The 21,995-nt window shown below is 41.9% G+C and overlaps 1 protein-coding gene and 1 long non-coding RNA gene across 2 annotated transcripts in view; both read left to right on the forward strand.

Annotated features, from left to right (window-relative positions):
* LOC146635600 (uncharacterized) overlaps positions 1 to 21,995 on the forward strand; it is a 342,244-nt gene that overhangs the window by 16,683 nt on the left and 303,566 nt on the right. The window lies entirely within an intron of this gene.
* On the forward strand, positions 1,943 to 21,741 carry LOC146635601 (endophilin-A1-like). The gene is made up of 9 exons (XM_085349858.1): positions 1,943 to 2,068; positions 17,241 to 17,309; positions 18,379 to 18,451; positions 18,561 to 18,704; positions 18,873 to 19,006; positions 19,132 to 19,290; positions 19,745 to 19,848; positions 19,941 to 20,071; positions 21,545 to 21,741. The coding sequence occupies exons 1-9, from the start codon at positions 1,943 to 1,945 to the stop codon at positions 21,739 to 21,741; spliced, it is 1,137 nt and encodes a 378-aa protein (XP_085205984.1).

The following is a 21,995-nucleotide window of genomic DNA, read 5'->3' on the forward strand; positions in this document are numbered from 1 at the left end:
GATTCATCTGAAACTGGATAGGTTTGAATTGATATTTCTGCGTGCTGAAGGGGTCTTTCTCATCAGATGTCCTTTCATAAGCCTCCTGAAACTGCAGTGGCTCCACACTCATTTGAATCTGTACATTTGTGTCGCAGCATCAGCTTCCTGCCAGATTCACACTTAAATTGTAAACGTACTGAATGAAAGGGCCAACTGCAGCTGATGAATCAAACAAAGATGAACCTCGTATGCAGATGGCTGAGGATGGCGTGCTTACTCTGAAGCATTATTACTTCATTTAAATGAAACGCCCTACAGTGAAATACTCCTGACCCCCCCGATGAAAAAAACATTAACTTGTGAGTGCAGAGCTCCTTCACAGTGGCAGTAAATGAAGCAGCTTTAATGGTTTAAAGTGGTGCTTTGTCCTTGTGTACTTGAATGTATCACACTAATAATTATGGTAAATTATTTTTCCATAATAATTATGGACTACAAGTAGGGCTGGGTGATATGGCCTAAAATTCATATCGCGATATAATTTGAAGCACGTGCGGTAACGATATATATCACAATATATTCTTTTCTTCTGTATAACGTATTTTCCACACTATAAGGCACACTTAAAATCCTTTAATTTTCTCAAAAATCGAGATTGTGCCTTATGTATGAATTCTGGTTGTGCTTACTGACCTCGAACCGATTTTTGGCGTGCAGAAATCTGTTAAAAAATATGTTTTAGTACAACTTTGGTAAGCCGCACTGCGCGATGGATTGTCAGAGCATTACGGCTGCCGTAGTGAGGAGCTTTGTGGAGTAATCTGGGTCCAAAACTCCGTCCACTCTAGGTCCCAAAGTCAAACGAACACTGAGAGTTAAAAACGGTCTAAATTCTTTCATCTTTAATAAAATCATCAGCGTTGCTGCTTTAGCAGGTGTAACAATTAAGTTTTACAACCATGCATCCATGAAAACAGAAGTTATTAAATTTAACGGAGTTAGAAGTTAACAGGAAGTTAGCTTGCTAGTTTCCACCTAAACATGACATACCATGTTCTGACTGAGAGATTTTTGAAACTAATTAAAACATACAGCTCTGCTACCACTTCCAACATAAATGAAGACAGAAAACTAAACAGCAGTGGCGTTTGCAGGGTTACTGAAGTTGGACTACCTGGTATATAATGATGATGATGCTAGCGACACAGATATGTTAGCATAACATTAGCACAGTGAAGCTGGAGGATGAACGCCAACTTTTTTTCCACTCGATAAAAGTTAACGTGAGGGATTCTGGTGGTCAGGGACAAATGCAATCGCATAGCAGGATACTATACACGGGCCAAACTTCAGTCAGGAGAACAACTGAGATTATTCATCCACAATACGAGGTTAGTTATTAATATACTGCAACAACATGGGAATAGAACAGCTGCGAGAGAATTCAACATTAATGAATCAATGTTACGGAAGTGGAGGAAGCACAGTTTTTGGCTTTCCCCATATTTCAAAAGTGCATCTCTTTGCTATGACTGTTGCCCGCCATAATTTGCAGATGATAATTGTTGTAGCCGCTGCGATGCTTTCGACCAATACAGGCGCAGCTTGATGACATCATCAACATGCGCTATCGCGATAGAGCGGTATAGTCAAAATCTCTATCGTTGGCCAAATTTATATAGTTTCTGTCGTATATCGTTTATATAAAATTAAAAAAAACATCAAGATGGCGCTGGAGTGACGGCAGCCTTTCCAAGTAGCTCTGCAACACCGCACCTTTTTTGTTAACTTTAACTTTTTAGACTAGGCTTTTCAAACTTTTTTTTCACCTTCCTCTACTTATACCTCTTAGATATAGCAATACAAGATGGATAATGCACTTTTTAAAACTTCTGGAACCAGTTCCTTCATCTATTCGAGAGCGGAGCTGCTGGCACTAAAAACAAAGGGACAGACCGGCATGCGACACAACATCCCGGCCGAGCTAAAGAGGAGCTACAGAGGCTGCAAAGCTGGAGCGAGGAGAGCGGATCACCGGAGGCGATTCACTGTCAATCCCGACAGTGATCATGGGCAACGTGAACTCGTTACAGAATAAGATTGATGAACTGTGCGCTCTGAACAACCACAGACTATACCGTGAGTGCAGCTTGTTTATCTTCACGGAGACGTGGCTAACCGAGCTAACGCCGCAGGCTAACGTAGACCTATGCGGTTTCACATCCGTGAGAGCCGATAGGGACACGCAGGCCAGCGGAAAAAGCAGAGGTGGGGGACTCATTGTCTACGTTAACAACAGATACTGTAACCCTGGACACGTCTCCGTTAAAGTTTCGGTATGCCGTCCGGACCTGGAGCTGCTAGCTGTTAGCTTGCGGCCATATTATCTACCTCGGGAGTTCAGTCATGTGATCTGTGTGTGTGTTTACATCCCTCCGAGGGCCGACGCAACAGCTGCCTGTGAGAAAATACACACAGTCACAGCAAGACTTCAGACACAAAACCCCGAGGCTTTCATTATTATATCTGGAGACTTTAACCATGCCACACTGGACTCTACTCTGGCTGCTTTTCACCAGTTTGTGAATTGTCCCACAAGGAGCAACAGGACAATTGACCTACTGTATGCTAATGTGAGAGATGCATACAGAGCCACCCCCCTCCCCCCACTAGGGAAGTCAGACCACAACCTGGTTTACCTACAGCCACAATACACACCCCTCGTCCAAAGGCAGCCGGTCACAACGCGCTCCATCCGGAGCTGGACCCCAGAAAAGGAGGATGCTCTGAGGGACTGTTATGACACCACAGACTGGGATGTGCTCCTGAGCCCACATGGTGAGGACATAGAGGGGGCGACACACTGTCTTACAGACTACCTCAACTTTTGTGTGGACACGGTCGCCCCTGCTAAGACGGTACGGTGTTATCCTAATAACAAACCGTGGGTAACACAGGAAGTCAAAGCTGTCCTCAACATGAAGAAGAAGGCTTTCAGGAGCAAAGTGAAGGAGGAGATGAAGGCAGCACAGCGGGAGGTGAAACGCTGCCTGAGGGAAGCAAAGGACACCTACAGGAGGAAGGTGGAGCAGAAGTTGGAGAGGAACAATATGAGGGAGGTCTGGAATGGTGTGAAAACCATCACAGGCCACAACACCAAGAAAAGCACAGTGGGGGGGGACTGTGGAGAAGGCAAACGAACTCAACAACTTCTTCAACAGGTTTGACCAGCCCACAACCCCCCCCACCCTCACCTTCACTACAGAGTCCAATCCCCACTCTCCTACCTCCCTCGCTTCCCCCCCTTCCTGACACCATGACACCCCCCTCCTCCAATCCCTCTCTCAGCAGCAAGACATCTCCCCCCCTCCCCTCTTCCCAAACATCTCCCAGTGTCACAGTGGATCAGGTCAGGAGACAACTGAGGAAGCTTCGCCCCAGAAAGGCAGCAGGCCCAGACAAGGTGTGTCCTAGGATGCTAAAGGCGTGTGCTGCTGAACTTGGGGAGCCGCTACAATGAGTCTTCAACCTCAGTCTGCGACTGGGGAGAGTGCCCGCACTATGGAAGACATCCTGCATCGTCCCGGTCCCCAAAAAGAACCGGCCCAATGAGCTGAATGACTTCCGACCGGTGGCACTGACATCACATCTTATGAAGACTCTAGAGCGGCTCTTCCTCAACCTCCTCCGACCACAGGTACAACATGCCCAGGACCCACTACAGTTTGCATACAAGGCGGGTGTTGGAGTGGAGGATGCCATCCTGTACCTCCTACACAGAGCCCACTCACACCTGGATGGGGGAAAAGGCACGGTCAGGATCCTGTTTCTTGACTTTTTCCAGTGCCTTTAATACCATCCGGCCCTGTATGCTTCAAGAAAAACTGAACAGGATGGAGGTGGACCCCTGCCTGGTGGCTTGGATCTCCGACTACCTCACCGACAGACCACAGTACGTCAGGCTGAAGGACATCACGTCTGACACAGTGGTCAGCAGCACAGGAGCACCACAGGGAACTGTGCTGTCCCCTCTTCTCTTCACCCTGTACACCTCTGACTTCTGCTACAACTCTGAATTATGCCACATTCAGAAGTTTGCAGACGACACAGCCATCATGGGGTGTATCTGGGATGATCAGGAAGAGGAGTACAGAAGTCTGGTGAGGAACTTTGTCGCATGGAGTCACACAAACCACCTGCAACTCAACACCTCAAAGACTAAGGAACTGGTTGTGGACTTCGGGAGGTCTAGAGCAGGTCCACTGCCGGTTCAGCTAGAGGGGGAGGAGGTGGAGGTGGTCAACAAGTACAAGTACCTCGGGCTGTGGGTGGACAATAAACTGGACTGGTCATGCAACACAGAGCACCTGTATAAAAAAGCCCAAAGCCGACTGTACTTCCTCAGGAGGCTGAGGTCTTTTAACATCTGCAGGAAGCTCCTGAGGATGTTTTACCAGTCGGTGGTTGCTGGAGTACTTTTCTATGCTGTGGTGTGCTGGGGGAGCAGCACAGCAAAGAAGGACTCATCCAGGCTGGAGAAACTGATCAGGAGGGCTAGCTCTGTGGTCGGCATGAAGCTGGACACTCTGGTGACAGTGGCAGAGAAAAGGACATTAAAGAAACTGATGGACATTATGGACAATGCCAGGCATCCTCTGCACACGGCCATTAACAACCAGAAGAGTCTGTTCAGTGACAGGTTGCTTCTCCCAAAGACAAGAACTAACAGACTTAAAAACTCCTTTGTCCCACACGCCATCAAACTGTTTAACTCCTCTCTGGAGGGGAGAGGGAGGGGAGACAGGAGGACAAAGGAGGGGGGAACAACTAAGCTGTAGTGCCTCTTCACCTCACTGTGCAATACCTTTTGTGCAATACTTTTGTAAATAGTCAACGGTGCAATAGACTCAATACTTGAAATGTGCAATTCACTTGTATTTTTATTTTTATTCCTATTTATCCCCTTCGTATATTTTATTTATATTGTCTCTGTATTTATATATATATATTATATATATGTGTGTGTGTATATATATATGTGTGTGTGTGTGTGTGTGTGTGTATATATATATATATATATATATATATATATATATATATATATATATATATATATATATATATATTAGGGGTGCAACAATATTCGTATCGATATTGAACCGTTCGATACAGTGCTTTCGGTTCGGTACGCATATGTATCGAACAATACAATTTTTTTCAATTTTTTTCAATTTTTTTTTTTTTTTTGTGTCCCGTTTGGATCTATAGCCATCAGAATTGTTGTCTTGAGGCCAAGAAAGATGCCAAGTGGATTTATTTTAAGTGGATCATCATATTGGTCCATTTGATTGACCTTTATTATAATTATGAATTTATTTTATTTTCAGTTGCAAACGGGACAGACATGACTGTGGGATAGGACAGGGGGAAAGAATGAAAGAAAGAGGGGGAGAGAAAGAAAGAAAACCAAAGGGGAGAAAAAAAAAAGAACAATACAAAATTTGTAATTTATTTTATCAACTTTCCTTCTGACGATGCTGTCTGTGTTGAGCGCTCAGTGAATCTGCATTTGACTACTCTGCCTAGGCTTGAGAGTGCAGCCTAGGCGGAGTAGTCGAACGCAGATTCACTGAGCACTCAACACAGACAGCATGGTCAGAAGGAAGAGCGCAGGGCAAGCTAGCGAGACAGAAGTGGACCTCCCCACCCTCATTCAGATCTGGCGTTTGGAATTATTTTGGTTTTCATGTGACGTATGACCCTGAAGGTAAGCGAGTCATGGACTAAAGTAAAACAGTATGTTGGATGTGCCATGCAATGCTCAATTACATGGGTGGGAGCTAGTGTGTTAGCGCAGTTAGCTCGTTAACGTGTTGGCCGTCTAGCCCCTCTGTATAGGGTAGCTCGTTAACGGAGATTTGCCGTGTTGTGGCGTTAAGGTTATTTCAACGAGATTAACCTGAAAGCACTAGTGGGAACACAACGAATATGACTGCACATTTACACCGACATCATCCTAGTGCAAAGACAAAAACAACAAGCATGCATGCTACAAACTTTAGCCGAGTCATTTAGACAGCTGTTAGCACAGGATTCTCCTTATGGAGACCTGATATGTTTAATATGCTGCTGAGAATATAGCCCAGAAGAAGCGGATAGTATAGCTTTTATTTTGGAAAGAGACATTTCTCTGTAATAAACTCTCTTTTCCAAAGATGAGTGATTCCTCAATCAGATACAGGGCTCGCAATATCGCTAGCCCGACGTCCCGGGGCTATCTCTGCCCTGCCTGTCGGGCTATTGTAGGAAGGAAAAATATATGTCAATGCTTTTGCATTCTTTCAGAAATGTAGCTGGGTAATTATGTCATTGGGTGAGCCACTGTGAATATGTGACATATTGAAATCGTGTTTGAATTTGCGCTTGTTTTTTTGCTTTCACTTTGCAATCGCGCGAACTGTGTATAGAGAGCGACAGCACTGATCTGTGAGTGATGATAATTTGTGCACCAATTCCTCTGACATCGTCTTATTAATTGTTAGCTTACTATGCAAACATGACAAGTGAAATCTCCCGCAGCTTAAACATGTGAGAGGTTGATCGCGCAGAGAATCGCTGAGCTTATGTGATTGCGGCAGGATATATATTTCACTACGATGACCTGGATGACTGAGAACCTTCACAGACAGATATATATTTTAGTTCTGCTGAGCCAAATAAGACAGGTCAGGGTGAAGAAGTGACAGCCAAAGAAAAGCTTACCACAAAACGGAGAAGTTATGACAAATCAGACTATAAGGCAAAAAGAAAGTGCAGCTTTATGGTTTCATGGACAAAAGAATTTCTGTGGCTGCAATATGACGAGCTAAAAAACAACACGCACAAGGGTTAGGGTTAAATTTAAAAACTGTACTTTTGTGTTAAAATATATATTTATAATTTTAATAAATGACAAATTAAAAAGGCATGAACATTTTTTTTGTATCGAAAAAATATCGAACCGTGACACCAAAGTATCGAACCGAACCGAACCGTGAATTTTGTGTATCGTTGCACCCCTAATATATATATATATATATATATATATATATATATATATATATATATATATATATGCCACATGCATGGAGGGTTTCACCCCAAGTCCAGCACCCTGAGGCTGTACGCTAAGCGGAAGGAAGGGGGCCGGGGACTGGTGAGTGTCAGCACCACAGTCCAGGTTGAGACAACGAACATCCAAGAATACATTGGGAAGATGGCCCCAACTGACCGAGTGCTCAGTGAATACCTCAGGCAGCAGAAACCCAAGAAAGAGGAGGGAGACGAGGAACCATCATGGAAGCACAGGCCCCTGCACGGTATGTACCACCGGCAGATAGAGGAGGTGGCTGATATCCAGAAATCCTACCAGTGGCTGGACAAAGCTGGACTGAAAGACAGCACAGAGGCACTAATCGTGGCAGCACAAGAACAAGCTCTGAGTACAAGATCCATAGAGGCTGGGGTCTATCACACCAGGCAAGACCCCAGGTGCAGGCTGTGTAAAGATGCCCCAGAGACAATCCAGCACATAACAGCAGGGTGCAAGATGCTAGCAGGCAAGGCATACATGGAACACCATAACCAAGTGGCCGGCATAGTGTACAGGAACATCTGTGCCGAGTATAACCTGGAAGTCCCGAGGTCAAAATGGGAGATGCCCCCAAGGGTGGTGGAGAATGACTGAGCTAAGATCCTGTGGGACTTCCAGATACAGACGGACAAAATGGTGGTGGCTAACCAACCGGACATAGTGGTGGTAGACAAACAGAAGAAGACGGCCGTAGTGATCGATGTAGCGGTTCCGAATGACAGCAATATCAGGAAGAAGGAACACGAGAAGCTGGAGAAATACCAAGGGCTCAGAGAAGAGCTCGAGAGGATGTGGAGGGTGAAGGTAACGGTGGTCCCCGTGGTAATCGGAGCACTAGGTGCAGTGACTCCCAAGCTAGGCGAGTGGCTCCAGCAGATCCCGGGAATAACATCGGAGATCTCTGTCCAGAAGAGCGCAGTCCTGGGAACAGCTAAGATACTGCGCAGGACCCTCAAGCTCCCAGGCCTCTGGTAGAGGACCCGAGCTTGAAGGATAAACCGCCCGCAGGGGCGTGCTGGGTGTTTATATATATATATATATATATATATATATATATAATTCTGTAACTCTGTAACTTCTGTCGGTGCTGTGCTTTTTTGGAAATCAAATTTCCCACAGGAACCCACCCGAGGGATTAATAAAGTTCTATCTAATCTAATCTAATCTAATATCGTCCACCCCTAACTACAAGTTCAGCTGTTCTTTCCTAAATGCAGTAAAATGAAAACTAGTGATACAGCGTGCTGGGTTGAGGGTCATTAAAAATGCTTAATTATCTTTTATTACCAAATAAAAAATTTCAAAGGCCAGAATCACCAGAAATTTCAAAATATTGATGGAGATATAAATGTTTGTTTTTCTATAAATCAACCTTATTACATTTTGGCATAACAGCCTGCCATCAATCCAGCCTTTTATCCATCTACAGTTCAAGATGGCGTTTGAGTGTTTTGGCAGCCGTTCAGACTGATAGATGAGCTGACTCCGGCTGCCAACCTTTACTCTCCCTGATTGCCCAATTCCCTTCCAAACAAGATTTATGTCAGCTGGAGGAAAAGCTATCTTCTCTCTCTGCTGGCAAGGTGCCACAACCTTTGACCTTTGACCTCTTCGCTGTCGTTCCTGTTATGGCAGTCTTGTAATTAGGTTTATTTTTTTGTGGCATCAGTTGGAGTGAGTCAGCAAAAAAAAGAGAGGGGTGAGGGGGAAATCAAGGACAGAGAGAGGATGGAAAGGAGAGAAAATGATAACGAGCAACTGTGGAGGTGGAGAGATGTAGAACAGATGGGGTTTGTTAATGCCTCAGTGGTCTAAAAGGTGGTTAGCTTTTACTGTCTGTGTTTCTGTTTGTGTGTGGGAGGTTGTGGGTGTGAAATGACTTTCTCTAGAAGCACCCACTGGGTCCATTTTTGAGTTTTTATGTGTTTAAAGCCAAAAAAGTAACTTTTTCTGTGATTTGTCGAGTAAAAAAAATCCAAATCCACTAATCCTCCAAGGGTAAATAAGGGATAGACACAACTACCAGGATGGCACCTTTTCTAACTTTTTTGGAGTCTAAATTTTGAAGCCTTAACATTAGCAAATGGTTGCTGCCACTTTGACTTTCTTGAAGTCAAAAGTGGACATATTCACATGAGAAGGTAGAGTCCTAAGTTGTCAGCTACTGCTAGCAAACATGGTTAGCAAGCTGTATCCGTACAGTAATTAGAATATCACTCACCAAAACTACAGCTGGAGGATTTGTTGGATGGTATTTTAGTACAAGTACAAATAATATCATGGAAAATAGTCATAAAGGCACCAACAACATAAACAAGAGGTCCTTTAAAAAAGAAAAATCACCTAGTGGGGAAAGTGTATCCATAAGGACTAAACCATTATTTACTTGGAAGGAGCTTGGAAGGAAAAGGACTCTCCGCCATTGTTCTTAGAACTGGAGAAGATTCTCGGATGAGAGGTTCAGTCCAGTTGCTTTTCTTTCCAAGCTCCTTAGATTACCAAGACCTGGATGACTGAAAACCTCCCCAACCTTGCACCATTAACATGTTTATTTTTTATTTGAAGTTGGCCTTGAACCTCTATGGCAGCAGTGTCCAACTCCAGGCCTCAAGTGTCAGTGTCAGCGGCAGTTTATGACACTTTCTGCAATGGCTTCATTTTTCAGCTCTGAAGCCTTGGAGGCTAAGCAGTAACCTCCTGGGCTGAAAACTGAGAAGCAGTTTCAGTTCAGCAGTTTAGCTCCTGCTTCTTTAAGACAACTTTCCTATGATGCCTGCTCCTTGTAAAGTTCATTGGAGGAAGCAAGCTACCCTAGTGGTGACCCCTTGTAAATAAGGGAGCGGCATTATTAAACCTTGTTAAACGAAACCTAGCTCAGTAGACTTGTCTACCAATTAGACGATCAGTGGTTCAATCCCCAGTCTCTTTAGGTAAAGCCCCCAGAATTCCCCTGTATGCATTCATCAGAGTGCAAGTCTGTATGTGTGAAATACAGAAAGTGCGTAAATGTTAAAATAAAGAGGGTGTAGCCTGTAATTAAAAGCATTATAAGTACTCAGAAAGCAATACATGAGTAACAGTGCAGTCAGTTTACCATAAACACTCATGTTTATGCAACAGGAAATAAGAAAAAGCAGTATCGGTCCTCTTGAAGGCATGTGTTTTTGTTTTTCAAAATCTGACGCCTAAAGCATAGAGCTGCTCATGTGTTCATGATCGTCGGTAGTGCGTATGCTTTTTGTGACCTGACAAAGACTGAATGGCACAGAAATATTGTTCGTGTTAATCAGATTGTATTTCTGCTGTAATCTGTCATGTTTACACTGTGCTCGAGGTTAAATGTGTTGTCATCACTTTATCAGGGTTTTGTTTAGTATCTGGTATCTCCGTGAAGGCAGCTTTGACTCAAAAACAGACTAATGTCATGTTTTTAAAATTAGATGTGACAGCCTGGAATCGGTGAAGGAGTGATAATTTGATTAGCGCCTGTTGCTCCGGTGTTCCCGGTAGAGTAAATCAGCTCATCAGTTATATGTAATTGTGGTGTTAAGCAAATCTCTCTTCTATCTGTGCTGTGATTCACTCTTTGCATTATCAAGTACAAAAATAAACTGTATCTAAACAAAATCATGCTGTTATTGAGATGTACACGGTGCTGTTTTCCACAGTTGGTTGAGGTATTTTACAGTAAAACACTGTGTGTTTGTGAAAGTCGCCACTCCTCAACAACTGCAGCTGCACACTGTTATTACCATGCTGTAATGAAGGAGTGTAGGAAGGTGCTTTAAATGTGTGCTGTCAAATCAACGAAACACTCCCCCAAAAAATTATTTTTCTAGTGCCAGTAGCACTTGTAGGTGTAGGTTGTTTTCTGTGTTTAAAAACAGCCTAATCGTCTGGTGATGAAGTTTAATTGGTGTGTTTACTGCTGTGGAATTTATAGTGAGATGCCTTGTAAATTGCAGAGGCATCCACACACAAAGGTATAATTCTTTTATAATAGATTGTGACAAAAGCCATATTTGTTTATGTTTTTTTTCCTTTTATATGCTTGGCCTTTCTGGGTTAAACAAAAATGTAGTGATTTGGTTTTCGCTTCATACAAGTCTAACAAAGGGTCGGTCAGATCTGTGTTCAGTATACCAAAGGGGTCGGTAACAGCAGCGGTCCCCAACCCCTGTGCCATGGACCGGAGTCGTTTGGTACCGGGCTGCGAGAGTTGAGGCTTGGGTGTGAAATCTTTTGGTTTTCAGGGTTTTTATCAATTTTTGCATTATTTTTTTTAATTGTTTTTATCATTAACTTGGTTTCCCTGGATCTTTTCAATCAATCAATCAAAGCTTTATTCGTCACATGCAGGTTGCCCTGCAGTGAAATGGGAATCCCCCCGACCTTACACATATAGCACAAACATTACATGTGTGTTATGAATAAATCTTCTTTTTTTTTTGGTACTGGTACTGGTTTTATTTTGTTGTATTTATCCACGACACCTTAAAGGCCGGTCCCTGAAAATATTGTCGGACATAAACCGGTCCGTGGCACAAAAAAAGGTTGGGCTGCTGGGTAACAGGAAAAGCTAGCATTGCGTGCATGGATGGCGAAAGCTAACAGTGTCAACAGGTTGGAGATCTAAGAACCCTAATCCCTAGAATCATGTGATCTTGGACTTTTGAAGGATGTTCACTGAAGTTAGGCCCTGAGCTGGCAACACTGTTGCCTCACAGCAAGATGGTTCGAGGCTGTAAGCTAGCTGGGGTGTTTGCATGTTTCCCCTGTGCCTGTGTGGGTTCCCTCCTCCAGTTTCCTCGCACAGTCCATACACCTGAATGTTGGGTTATCTAGTGATTCTTTATTGGCTAAAGGTTAGGTAGAATGGTGACCTGTCCACCTAGTAGCAACTGAGATTGACCTAGAGCTCCTGCGACACTGGAGTGGATAAGCTGTGGTGAATTGATGGAAGTTTCTCAGAGTGTTGAAGACTTTGAGTTTTCACATTTTGCAAAGCCAACCAATGGGACAGCCAGTCATCGAGCTGTAGGTTTAAAGCGCTGAAGTTTAGCCTCATGTTACCTTATTAGCCTCTTCCTCAGGCTGAGGGATACAGCTTATTAAATTAACACTGGTGTCAGATCAGTAACCAGTATCAGCAGATGCCTAAAGCCCTGTATTGAAATAGGAAAAAGGTTAAAAACATTATGGAGGTACAGTGAGACCTCGAGAGCTCCAGAAATGTGAATTTTCCCTCAAACCAAACTTACATCTTTTGCTAACATGGTGTGAAACTCTGTGAAGAAAACCTGACTTTGCACCTTTCTAGATGATGTACAGCTTGCAGTGTTTCCACTCTAAAAGATGGAAAAATAAACATCAGCGAGGTGTAAACGTGGGTCGTCACATACAGCATGGAAGGACAGTAAGAGGGAAATATTACAAGAAAGCAACACTGCTGAGAGAGAAGCAGTTACGTAACAGCGTGTCAGCGCGCCGCTCCGCAGCCGCCTTGCAGACGACAGGAGGGCTGCCAATGTGTGTGTTTGGTTCTCAGAAATATGAAAGGATGCAGTCAGCTCCCTGTCTCCATGGTAACTGCATCTTCCTCCTCATCTGTCTGTACTGCTCACTTTCTTTCCCCGCTATTGTTTTTCATTATTTTTACATTTTCATCATTTCTATTTTTTCATTATTATGTCGCCTCGCTCTCTCTGCCTGTCTGAGAGACCCACTCAGCCTTGTGTCATAACAAGCACACACAGGTGCTCAGGTGCACAAGCCGTTACATAAACAAGCACATATTTATCTTTATGCTTGCATGGCTTGTTGCTTTGATGAAGATGTGTGACATCTGCTGTACCAGACACATATTTAGCTGCTCATTCCACGAATTGCATGTTTTCATAATTTGCCTCCATGTGTGCAGAAATGGAGAAACAAGTCTTACCAGAAAAGTCCACTTTAATTTTTACCTTTGGTATGACTACATATGTTACTGTTGCTGCTAAAGTGGAGTTACTTTTGACTACTGCATATCCAGTTCATTGGCTCCTATCCAAGTGATCATTTTTAGAGGTTATGAAATTCAATCAGTCAATCAAATGTTTATTTCGAACATATAAGCAACAGGTCTTAGTAACCATAAAACCAAAACAAAAACAAAAAATAAATAAACATAAATCACTGAAAGCATATTTACACGAACAAAAAAACAAATGTTGATGATTTCCTGTTGGAAAAGGAGTCAGAAGAACCAAATGTTTATTCATTCTTGCCTCCCGATCTTCACTGTGGGTTGCAGTGGGTAGGGATATCTGGGTTCTGTCACATCTATGTGTTGGTGTTTGGGCTCTAATTTGGGTGGTTGATGGGTGTAGGAGTTTCCTCACTGAGTGAACCACTATACTGCCTGTTTGTATTTGTTGTTGGGTTTTTGTTTTTTTTCTTCTCTGGCCTTGCTCGAGTGTTTTGTTTCTGGATGTCTTTTGCCTTTTTAGGTAGAAGAGATGGTAGTCGGGGTTGCTCGTGCCATAATGCTAAACAACATTCACACAGGATTCATGTTAGCTGAATTTGGTAGCTAGAGCAATGGGGTATGTTGCTTAGTTTTCTTAATTAGTCTTATTTGTATTACATAAACAATGAAATTACATTATTCTGTTTTGTAAAAAAAAAAACAAAAATCCAAATTGCAGACTGTTAATGTTTACAATATGTATATTTAATTAGTTTTTACTTTATTTGATGGAACTTTATTTTTTGTCATTCTAACATCATACTTTAAACATGCAGCACATTTGAATCGGTTGAATCGTGTATGAAACTTAAGAGAAATGTTTGGCAACTGTTTCGGATGATCATTTCACGGTTTCTTATAGTACTGCAATAGTGGCAACAGCAGTTCAGATATTCATTTTCACCCGTCACGCATGAGCATACATAAGTGCAGCTGTCTGCTGTTGTTGCCATATGTTGTTTTTATGCATTTGTTTACTGGTATCTACTGCATAGATAAGTGGAAAGGTGCACATGGGTTCACTAAGCTGTGGGTGTCTGATATGAGTCACGATTGTGGAAAATCCCTCTCTCCTCCTTCCCTGCAACCTGAGGCGATTAGCAAGCAAGCAGTGTCACTCTGCAGCAAGTCCCTCTCCTACAGTGACAAGCAGAGCAGAACAAAGATCTATATATAAGCAAGGCAATATCTATAACTCACTGAGCGTCAGTGTGATTGCAGTCAGATGGAGGTCACAGCATTTGTGATGAGTCTGCTGTCTTTGCTGTGCAGACTTCATTCGCTCCACTATGTCTTTGTTATTACAGACAGGGCTGTAGTTGTGTAACGTTAAGTCCTGCTTTTTTTGTTCAGTCTGAACTCTACAAGAGGAGATTTTTAGAGGAAATAATCACATTTTGGTTAAGTGAAGAAAAACTGGTACTGCTTGTTTTGAAAGAGATGAATTACTTGAGGTTACTTTGTGTCGTTTGTTGGTGGTCTGTGGACTCTTTGTGGTTAGTTATGCTTGTCTTTAGGATCATTTCAGTAATTAAGTGTGTCTTTGTGTTTGTTTTGTCTCTTAAGTGTTTAATTTCCTTACTTCACAGGGGTGTCTGATATATGGATATTTCCCTTTCCTTGTTACTCATTTCTTTTTTCTTCTGTGTCTCTTCAGGGTTGTTCTGCTTGTGGTGGGGATTATTTTGGTAATTTCAGTCGTCTTTGTGGCCATTTACTGGTGGCTTTTGATCCTTTTTGATTGTTTTGAGTGGTTTGCGTTGTCTTTGAATGGTTGGTTTCTGGTTGTTTGTATCTCTTGTCTCTGATTATTTTGCTTGTCTTTAGGGCCGTTCTGGTAACTTTGTGTTTCTATGAGGCTGTTTCCCCCCCCCCCCCCCCACCCCCTATTTTTTTTAAGTTTGTGTCTCTTTGTGGCTGTTTTCCTTCTCGTTTGGTTTATTTCTGTAATTTTGTGTCTTTGTGGTCACTTTGTGGCTGCTTTGGGTCTCTGTAAGCTTTTGTCTTTTTGTGGCCTGTTGTTCTTTTTTGTCTCTTTATGATTGTTTCCTCATCATTTTGGTGTCATTTAGATTACTAAGGGTGTTTTTCTCGCTCATTTTTTGGGTCTCTTTGTAGTTAATTTTTGGGTGTTTGTGGGTCTTTTGTGTATCTTTAAGGTCATTCTGTGGGTGTTTATTGTTATGTTAGATTGGAGCTATTTGGTAATTTGGGGTCTCTTTGGTGAGTTTGTGGTGATTTGGGTTCTTTGTTATTATTTTACACTGTTTAACTGAGCTCTGGTTCTCATTTTGAAGATCACATACTGAAGTGACTTCATAGAGAAGCCAGGAGGCTTTTTGGTGTTCAAACTCCCAGAACTGTGATGGTGGGATTGTAAATGAATCCATTATCATCCATCACATTCGTGAAGAGTACCACTCATAATTGAGCAATCTTTTTTTTTTTTTTTTTTTTTGCCTGTCCCATTTGGTTCTTTAGTCGTCAGAATTGTTGTCTGAAGACCAACAAGGATACCCAGTGGATTTACTTTGCCAAATGGATCATCGTGGCATTGCCGTATTGGTCCATTTGATCGATCTTAGTTTTTATTATTTATTATATTTTATTTTCAGATGTTACAGACGGGACAGACATGAGTGAGGGATAGGAAAGGGAGAAAGAAAGAGGAAGGAAAAGAAAAACAGAAGGGGAGAGGGACAGTGAGAACGGGTGGGAGAAAAAAAATCTCCTGGATCACCTGTTGAGAGAAGAAGAATAGAAAACAAGCAAAAAAACCCCCAAAGCAACATACTAAACACAACACCATCGCATTAATCTAGCTAAGTGTAAACAGCAGTAAATACTAAATATTCAATGTTGTTGTGCAGCACGCAGGACCGACAGCGCACAATGTGCTTTGAAGTAGCAGCCAAGAAAGGTGTAATTTAAGTCTACAAACAGTGAACACCCGTGTGCACACCTGTGTGGATCAGCGCGCTTGTATTCAAATGGTTTCCACATGTAATGGTCTGCAAGAGGATGTAGCGAGCCATAGCCCCGTCCCCCAGGGCATAATTGAGCAATCTTCTGTTGTCCTAACCCGTATTTTAACATTTTAAATGTCCACATTTTGATAATATCCACACCAAGACTGCAGGTGTAAGCAAAAAAAGTGATTTATTCTCAGAACAAGTGATTACAAGTTTTAACCTTTTATTATTTTATTGAATAATGTAATATAGTCAGCTGAATATTCCCAGCTGGAGTTCCTTTGGTATCTGACAGGGCTCTTACAAAGAAATGAATTCAGCTGCAATAATAGCGAGAAAGCTGCAGGTTTCAAAACAATTGTAAAAACATCTGAATTGCTTTCTTGTGGTGCGCTGCAGCTGACTTACAGGAAATATCCATGTCTGTCTAAAAAGAAGACCGCGGGAAAGAAAAATCACATTATTATGTTTTCTTGATACATTCATCAGTTAATAAGCCTTAATAAAATACATTTTAGCGCTGGAGGTTCAGTGTTACGGTTCATTGAGACATCTAATGAGGGTGAACATAATACCAGGTGAACGCAGATTCAGATTGTCTGCTGTCTATGAACTCAGTGGTGCCACTGGCTTGAACGTGTTTCTGAGAAAAATATTGAAGCATTGCAGTGAAAGCAGAAAGCCGGCTCATCAGTCGAGAGATGCTTGGCCATCTGAAAGAGGTTTTATTTAGAATGAAGAGACTGTCTGAGAATTTAAACTGCTCAATTTCTGCCTGCACAGGCCAAGGACACAGATGAAAATAAACTGTTATTGACTCACTCTGAAACACTGTATTCTAATGGTATTAAAGTAGAAGACAAAAAAATCGAGGAATCAAAGGTTGAGTGAAAGCTGTTGTCACTGCACCGACTTTCCTTCTCGTCTCTTTTTTCCTGCATAAATTATTTTGTACAACACTTTTTTTTCTGCCTTTGCTCTTATCACACAGCCAGACTTTCTAACTTTCTTCATTACCACTTTAAACGCAATTTGGTGTTTCTTCCTCTGAGGGTGGGTTTGAGTAATCAAAGCTACTCAAATATGAAAGTATTAACCATATTTCTTCCCCTTTCTGTCTCTTTCCCCTGATTTCTTATTACAGAAAGTCAGCGAGAAGGTTGGAGGGGCGGAAGGAACCAAGCTAGATGATGACTTTAAAGAAATGGAGAAGGTAATTACCTGTTTGTCTGTGATCTGATACCAGATTTAATCTTAGCTTAGTGTTAAGCGTAGAAGCAGAGAGAAACTGGATCTCTCTTACCTCTGCTGGTAGAGGTTAGCTAATTTAAAAGTTATACTTGTTATAATCGCTAAAATAACCTGGAAGCTTCAATGACAATTTTCTGAGAGAAGGTTTGGTGCCAGAATTCTTCTTGGATCTAATCCACAAAGTAAGTGGGCACAGCAGAGATAGACTAGCATACTTTTGTTTGTTTTGTTTTTTGTTTTTTTTAATTAAACAAGACATACGTAAAGGTAAAGTTTGGTGCTCTAACTACAGCCTAACTGGCTGCTATGTGTTGCTTCACTTTGACCACATATGACTAACTTGTAAACCTGTATTACACCAGCAGATTTTTTAATGTATATCTAAATATATCTAGAAAATATTGCAAAGCTGTATTCAATGTAGTATATAGAGCAACTTTATTACTTGATTAATAACTGATGAGCTGTTGGCCTTCATCGTGGTCATTAACAGAAACAGAGCGTTCACCTTCAAAGTAAAAGTGCACTTTTTAAAATGCATTGGTTTCGACATTAAGGTACAGCTTCCAATTTGAAGGTGAACATTCTAAGTTTCTAGTTTGTAGGGTTGGGGAATACACATTTTTCCCCTAGTAATATTTGGTAGAGGGGATGGCAGACCTATCTATAGGCCTATGTCACTGAGGGTGAAGTTGCACCTTTCCAGGTTATGGCTATATAAGGTACCACCCAAGTTTTCTATTGCCAGAGATAATCACTCTGTATGAGTGTTGGTCCCATGTTGTTGTTTTGATTTATTTTTTCTGCTTTATGAAATATCCTTCCAAACATGTTATATGTTTCATAATTACCTTAATGAAGGCCACAAGCCTAAATACACAGGAAGAAAAATAGTTATACTGCATACTGAAAACGTTGCTGGAGCTGCTCTATGCAGTTTGGAAGTAGTTGAAGTTGTTCCTGGACTTTCTACTCTGTTTATACGAGTGAGTATCAGTTGACATGCTGATAATCTGGTGTTTCCCCTGCAGAAGGTGGACGTCACCAGCAGAGCAGTGTTGGACATCATGACCAAAACTACAGAGTACCTTCAGCCTAACCCAGGTATTAAATATACAAAGGTTGCAGAATACTAAAAAAAATTGCAAAACTATTATATTGTAATTCAAATTGTGACTCCTGATGTTACTGATGTTATTTCTGCTTTTTAAAGCATCAAGAGCCAAGCTGAGTATGATCAACACCATGTCAAAGATCCGTGGGCAGGAAAAAGGACCTGGTTATCCGCAGGCTGAGACCGTCCTAGGAGACGCCATGTTGAAGTTTGGACGGGAGTTAGGAGAGGAGTCCAGCTTTGGTAAATGTATACCTGTTAAATGACGTAAGATGTATCAGAAAGTTAACCATTTTTAATTATTTTTTCCAATTCAAGATTAGATAATAGAGGAAAATAGGTCATAAGCAGGTAGCAACCTTGGCGGCTCAGAAAAATTGGCTTTTTGCTAATTTCTCACTTTACTTCCAGGCTTGGCCCTCATGGATGCTGGTGAGGCGATGAAGGAACTCGGGGAGGTGAAAGATGCTCTGGACATGGAGGTTAAACAGAACTTTATTGATCCACTGCAGAATCTTCATGATAAAGACCTCAAAGAGATACAGGTCGGTAAACAAGTAACATTAGATATGTGGGAAATTGAATTTATAATGGTGACATGTTGTTGAATTCTTCTTCAACATGAATCTTAAATTGTTTATATCACATGTTCCTTTCTCATCTATTCCAGCATCATTTGAAGAAGATGGAAGGCCGACGTCTGGACTTCGACTACAAGAAGAAGCGTCAGGGGAAAGTCCAGGATGACGAAATCAAACAGGCACTGGAGAAGTTTGATGAGAGCAAAGAGATCGCAGAGCAGAGCATGTTTAACCTACTGGAGAGCGACGTAAGGATAATGTAATATACGTATTCCAATTCCACCATAACTTATTATTATCAGAGTTGAAGGTAAATATGTTCCTTAGCTCTACAGAGAAAAGTGTTAAATAATCTCAGATCATTAATACCAAAACAGAGTTTTGAAGACCAATCAGAAGAAGAAAATCTAATCATATTGTGCCCTCAGCAAATTAAAAGAAGATTTTATATTACAGCCACAAAAACATGTTCAATGTTTGTTTGTTTTTTAAAAAAAGGGGGGAACATATGAAATCAAATATTAAGGTCTATTCTTGTTACTGACATGTTCCAAGTAAAAAATTTGATGCTATATACAAACATGGAAAAGACAAGCAATCTTGTGCCTTGCTGTGCCAAACCAGTGCCAGCCCAGCGTGGGTATGGAGGATGGGTTTGGAAGAATAAAAACAACAAAAAACACGTTTATGTGTGTGTTGCAGATAGAGCAGGTGAGCCAGCTCTCAGCATTGGTCCAAGCTCAGTTTGAATACCACAGTCGTGCCTCTGAAATCCTCCAACAGCTCTCCAGGAAGATGGAGGACAGGTATCGATCCAGCCTCCTACTCAGGATAGAAATAAAGCTATAAAAATAGACTGTGTGGTTAGATAGAACTTAACTGTGTGGCTTCCTTCCAGGATAAAAGAAGTGTCCAGTAAACCGAGGAAGGAGTACACTCCAAAACCCAGAATGACACTGGAGCTGCTGCCACCCAGCGAAAGCCACAATGGAGGGATACACTCTGCCAAATCCCCAGGAAGATCACCAGGTAGAGAGAGGATGTCAATCTTCGATGTGCAGTTAGATGACTACCAGTATCCAGCTCAGTGGTATCTGTCAAATAATGTCCAGTAGAGATGAGGTATCTGCAGTAGTGTCTTGGTAAGTCAGGATCTGGGATGCCTCATGTAGTCTGAGCAAAAAGACGAGCACATCTACCAGATAGAAGAAGCCGTGGGAGTTCAGATGAGATTTAGAAGAACGGTTTGGCCTACTAACTGCAGGGTTGGCAGTTCAATTCCTAGCCCTTCCTGTCCATGTTGCCAAGTGCAAGGCACTGAACCTTAACATACGATGCATCCTGTAAAAGCGGTAGATACTACAGACTCTACATAAAAGCCTTGAGGAGTGAAACCAGTCCAGCAGTGCATTAACCCTATTTTAAGCAATCAGCAGGGAATAACTCCACCGGTTAAAATAAGTCTGGTTGTATTTAAGCGTATAAGAAAATTGCCCCAGTTCTCAATTGCTTGATGTTTTTAATCTTAGTCGCTATTTCAAGTCATCTTTAAGAGAGTTTTGTGTTTATTTTTTAATATATATTCCTGATCTGGGTCAAAATTGTCAAAAATTATTTCTGAAAGGCCTATAAACAGACTTATTGGCCACATACCCACTGGTTTGTGAAGTCCTGTTGTGAAGCCTTGTAAATTCATAACTGTGAGGCAAATCGGACTGATTGGCATTGCAAACTTGTGATTGATAAGTCGTTATCTATCTGTCTATCTGTATGTCTAATTTTCAGTCAGACTCCATGTTCAACACCCCAATTGGAAAAACACAGGAACGACATCAGAAATGCTTATCTCAAGGTTTCACAATGAGTCTTCACCATCAAAAAAAGGCCATCACAGTGGCTCATTGCTCTATCTGCCTGCCAGCCCCCCCCCCCCAAAAAAAAATTAATTAATTAAAGCATGTCAGAAAGGGGACACAAACCAAGCCTCGGGGGTCGCAAGCTAGTGTACTCCCAGTGCTCGGCATCTGGTGTAAAGATGAGTTCCAAATTAGCATGCGCATCCATCCACTGTGGCATCCCCTTGGGAAATTATTTAGCAGCTGAAAGTTTCTTTCTACCTTCTAGAGTAGTATTAGAGTCTGTTAAACTTGTTTCATATTCGAGACAATTTACTTGTATGGACTTGCATGATTTTATTTTAAGTTTAATTATGAAATATACAAAGTTATTTAAAAGATTCCTGACTTTCTCTGGATTTTAGTTGTGCAGGATTTCAAAGTTAGTTAGAATGGTTTTCAGTTAACAGGTGAGCCTTGTCAAACCATTATGTTGATATCCAGCAAATTAGCCCCGTTCAATGCACAGCAAGAAATTCTTAAGTAAAACAAAATAGGCCCCGTATGTAACAGTGTCATTAAGCTAAACCAAAACAAACCAGATAACCAAAAATGCCGCATAGAGAGTGAAACTGACTCACTATGTTTTGCTTCTGTCCATTCACAGCCCCTATGGACCAGCCATGTTGTCGAGCGCTCTACGACTTTGAACCAGAGAATGAAGGTGAGCTGGGCTTCAAAGAGGGGGATGTCATCACCCTGACCAATCAGATCGATGACAACTGGTACGAGGGTATGATCAACGGCCAGTCGGGCTTCTTCCCCATCAATTATGTGGATATTCTGGTGCCGCTCCCTCATTAGGTCCTGTTACCAACCTTCCGCTTCCCCTCGACCAATCCAGACACCCAGAAAACAGCCTGTATTTGCATAAACAACAAACCACGCCCTCCTTCTACTTCTTCTTCTTCTTCTTCTGTGCTTCTGTGCGATTCTGCTTTCACAAAATGGACTGAAACGAGAGAGAAGCCCGAGATGGGATACATAAGATGCGGCAGTAGAACAGCGATTAGAGTAGAAGAAGAAAGGGAGAGGAGGATTATAGCGTGAGAGCTGCA

Source organism: Diplotaxodon limnothrissa, linkage group LG3 (genome assembly GCF_057381915.1).
Source record: "Diplotaxodon limnothrissa isolate DT_005_m linkage group LG3, D_limnothrissa_male_GT1.1, whole genome shotgun sequence".
NCBI lineage: Eukaryota > Metazoa > Chordata > Actinopteri > Cichliformes > Cichlidae > Diplotaxodon > Diplotaxodon limnothrissa.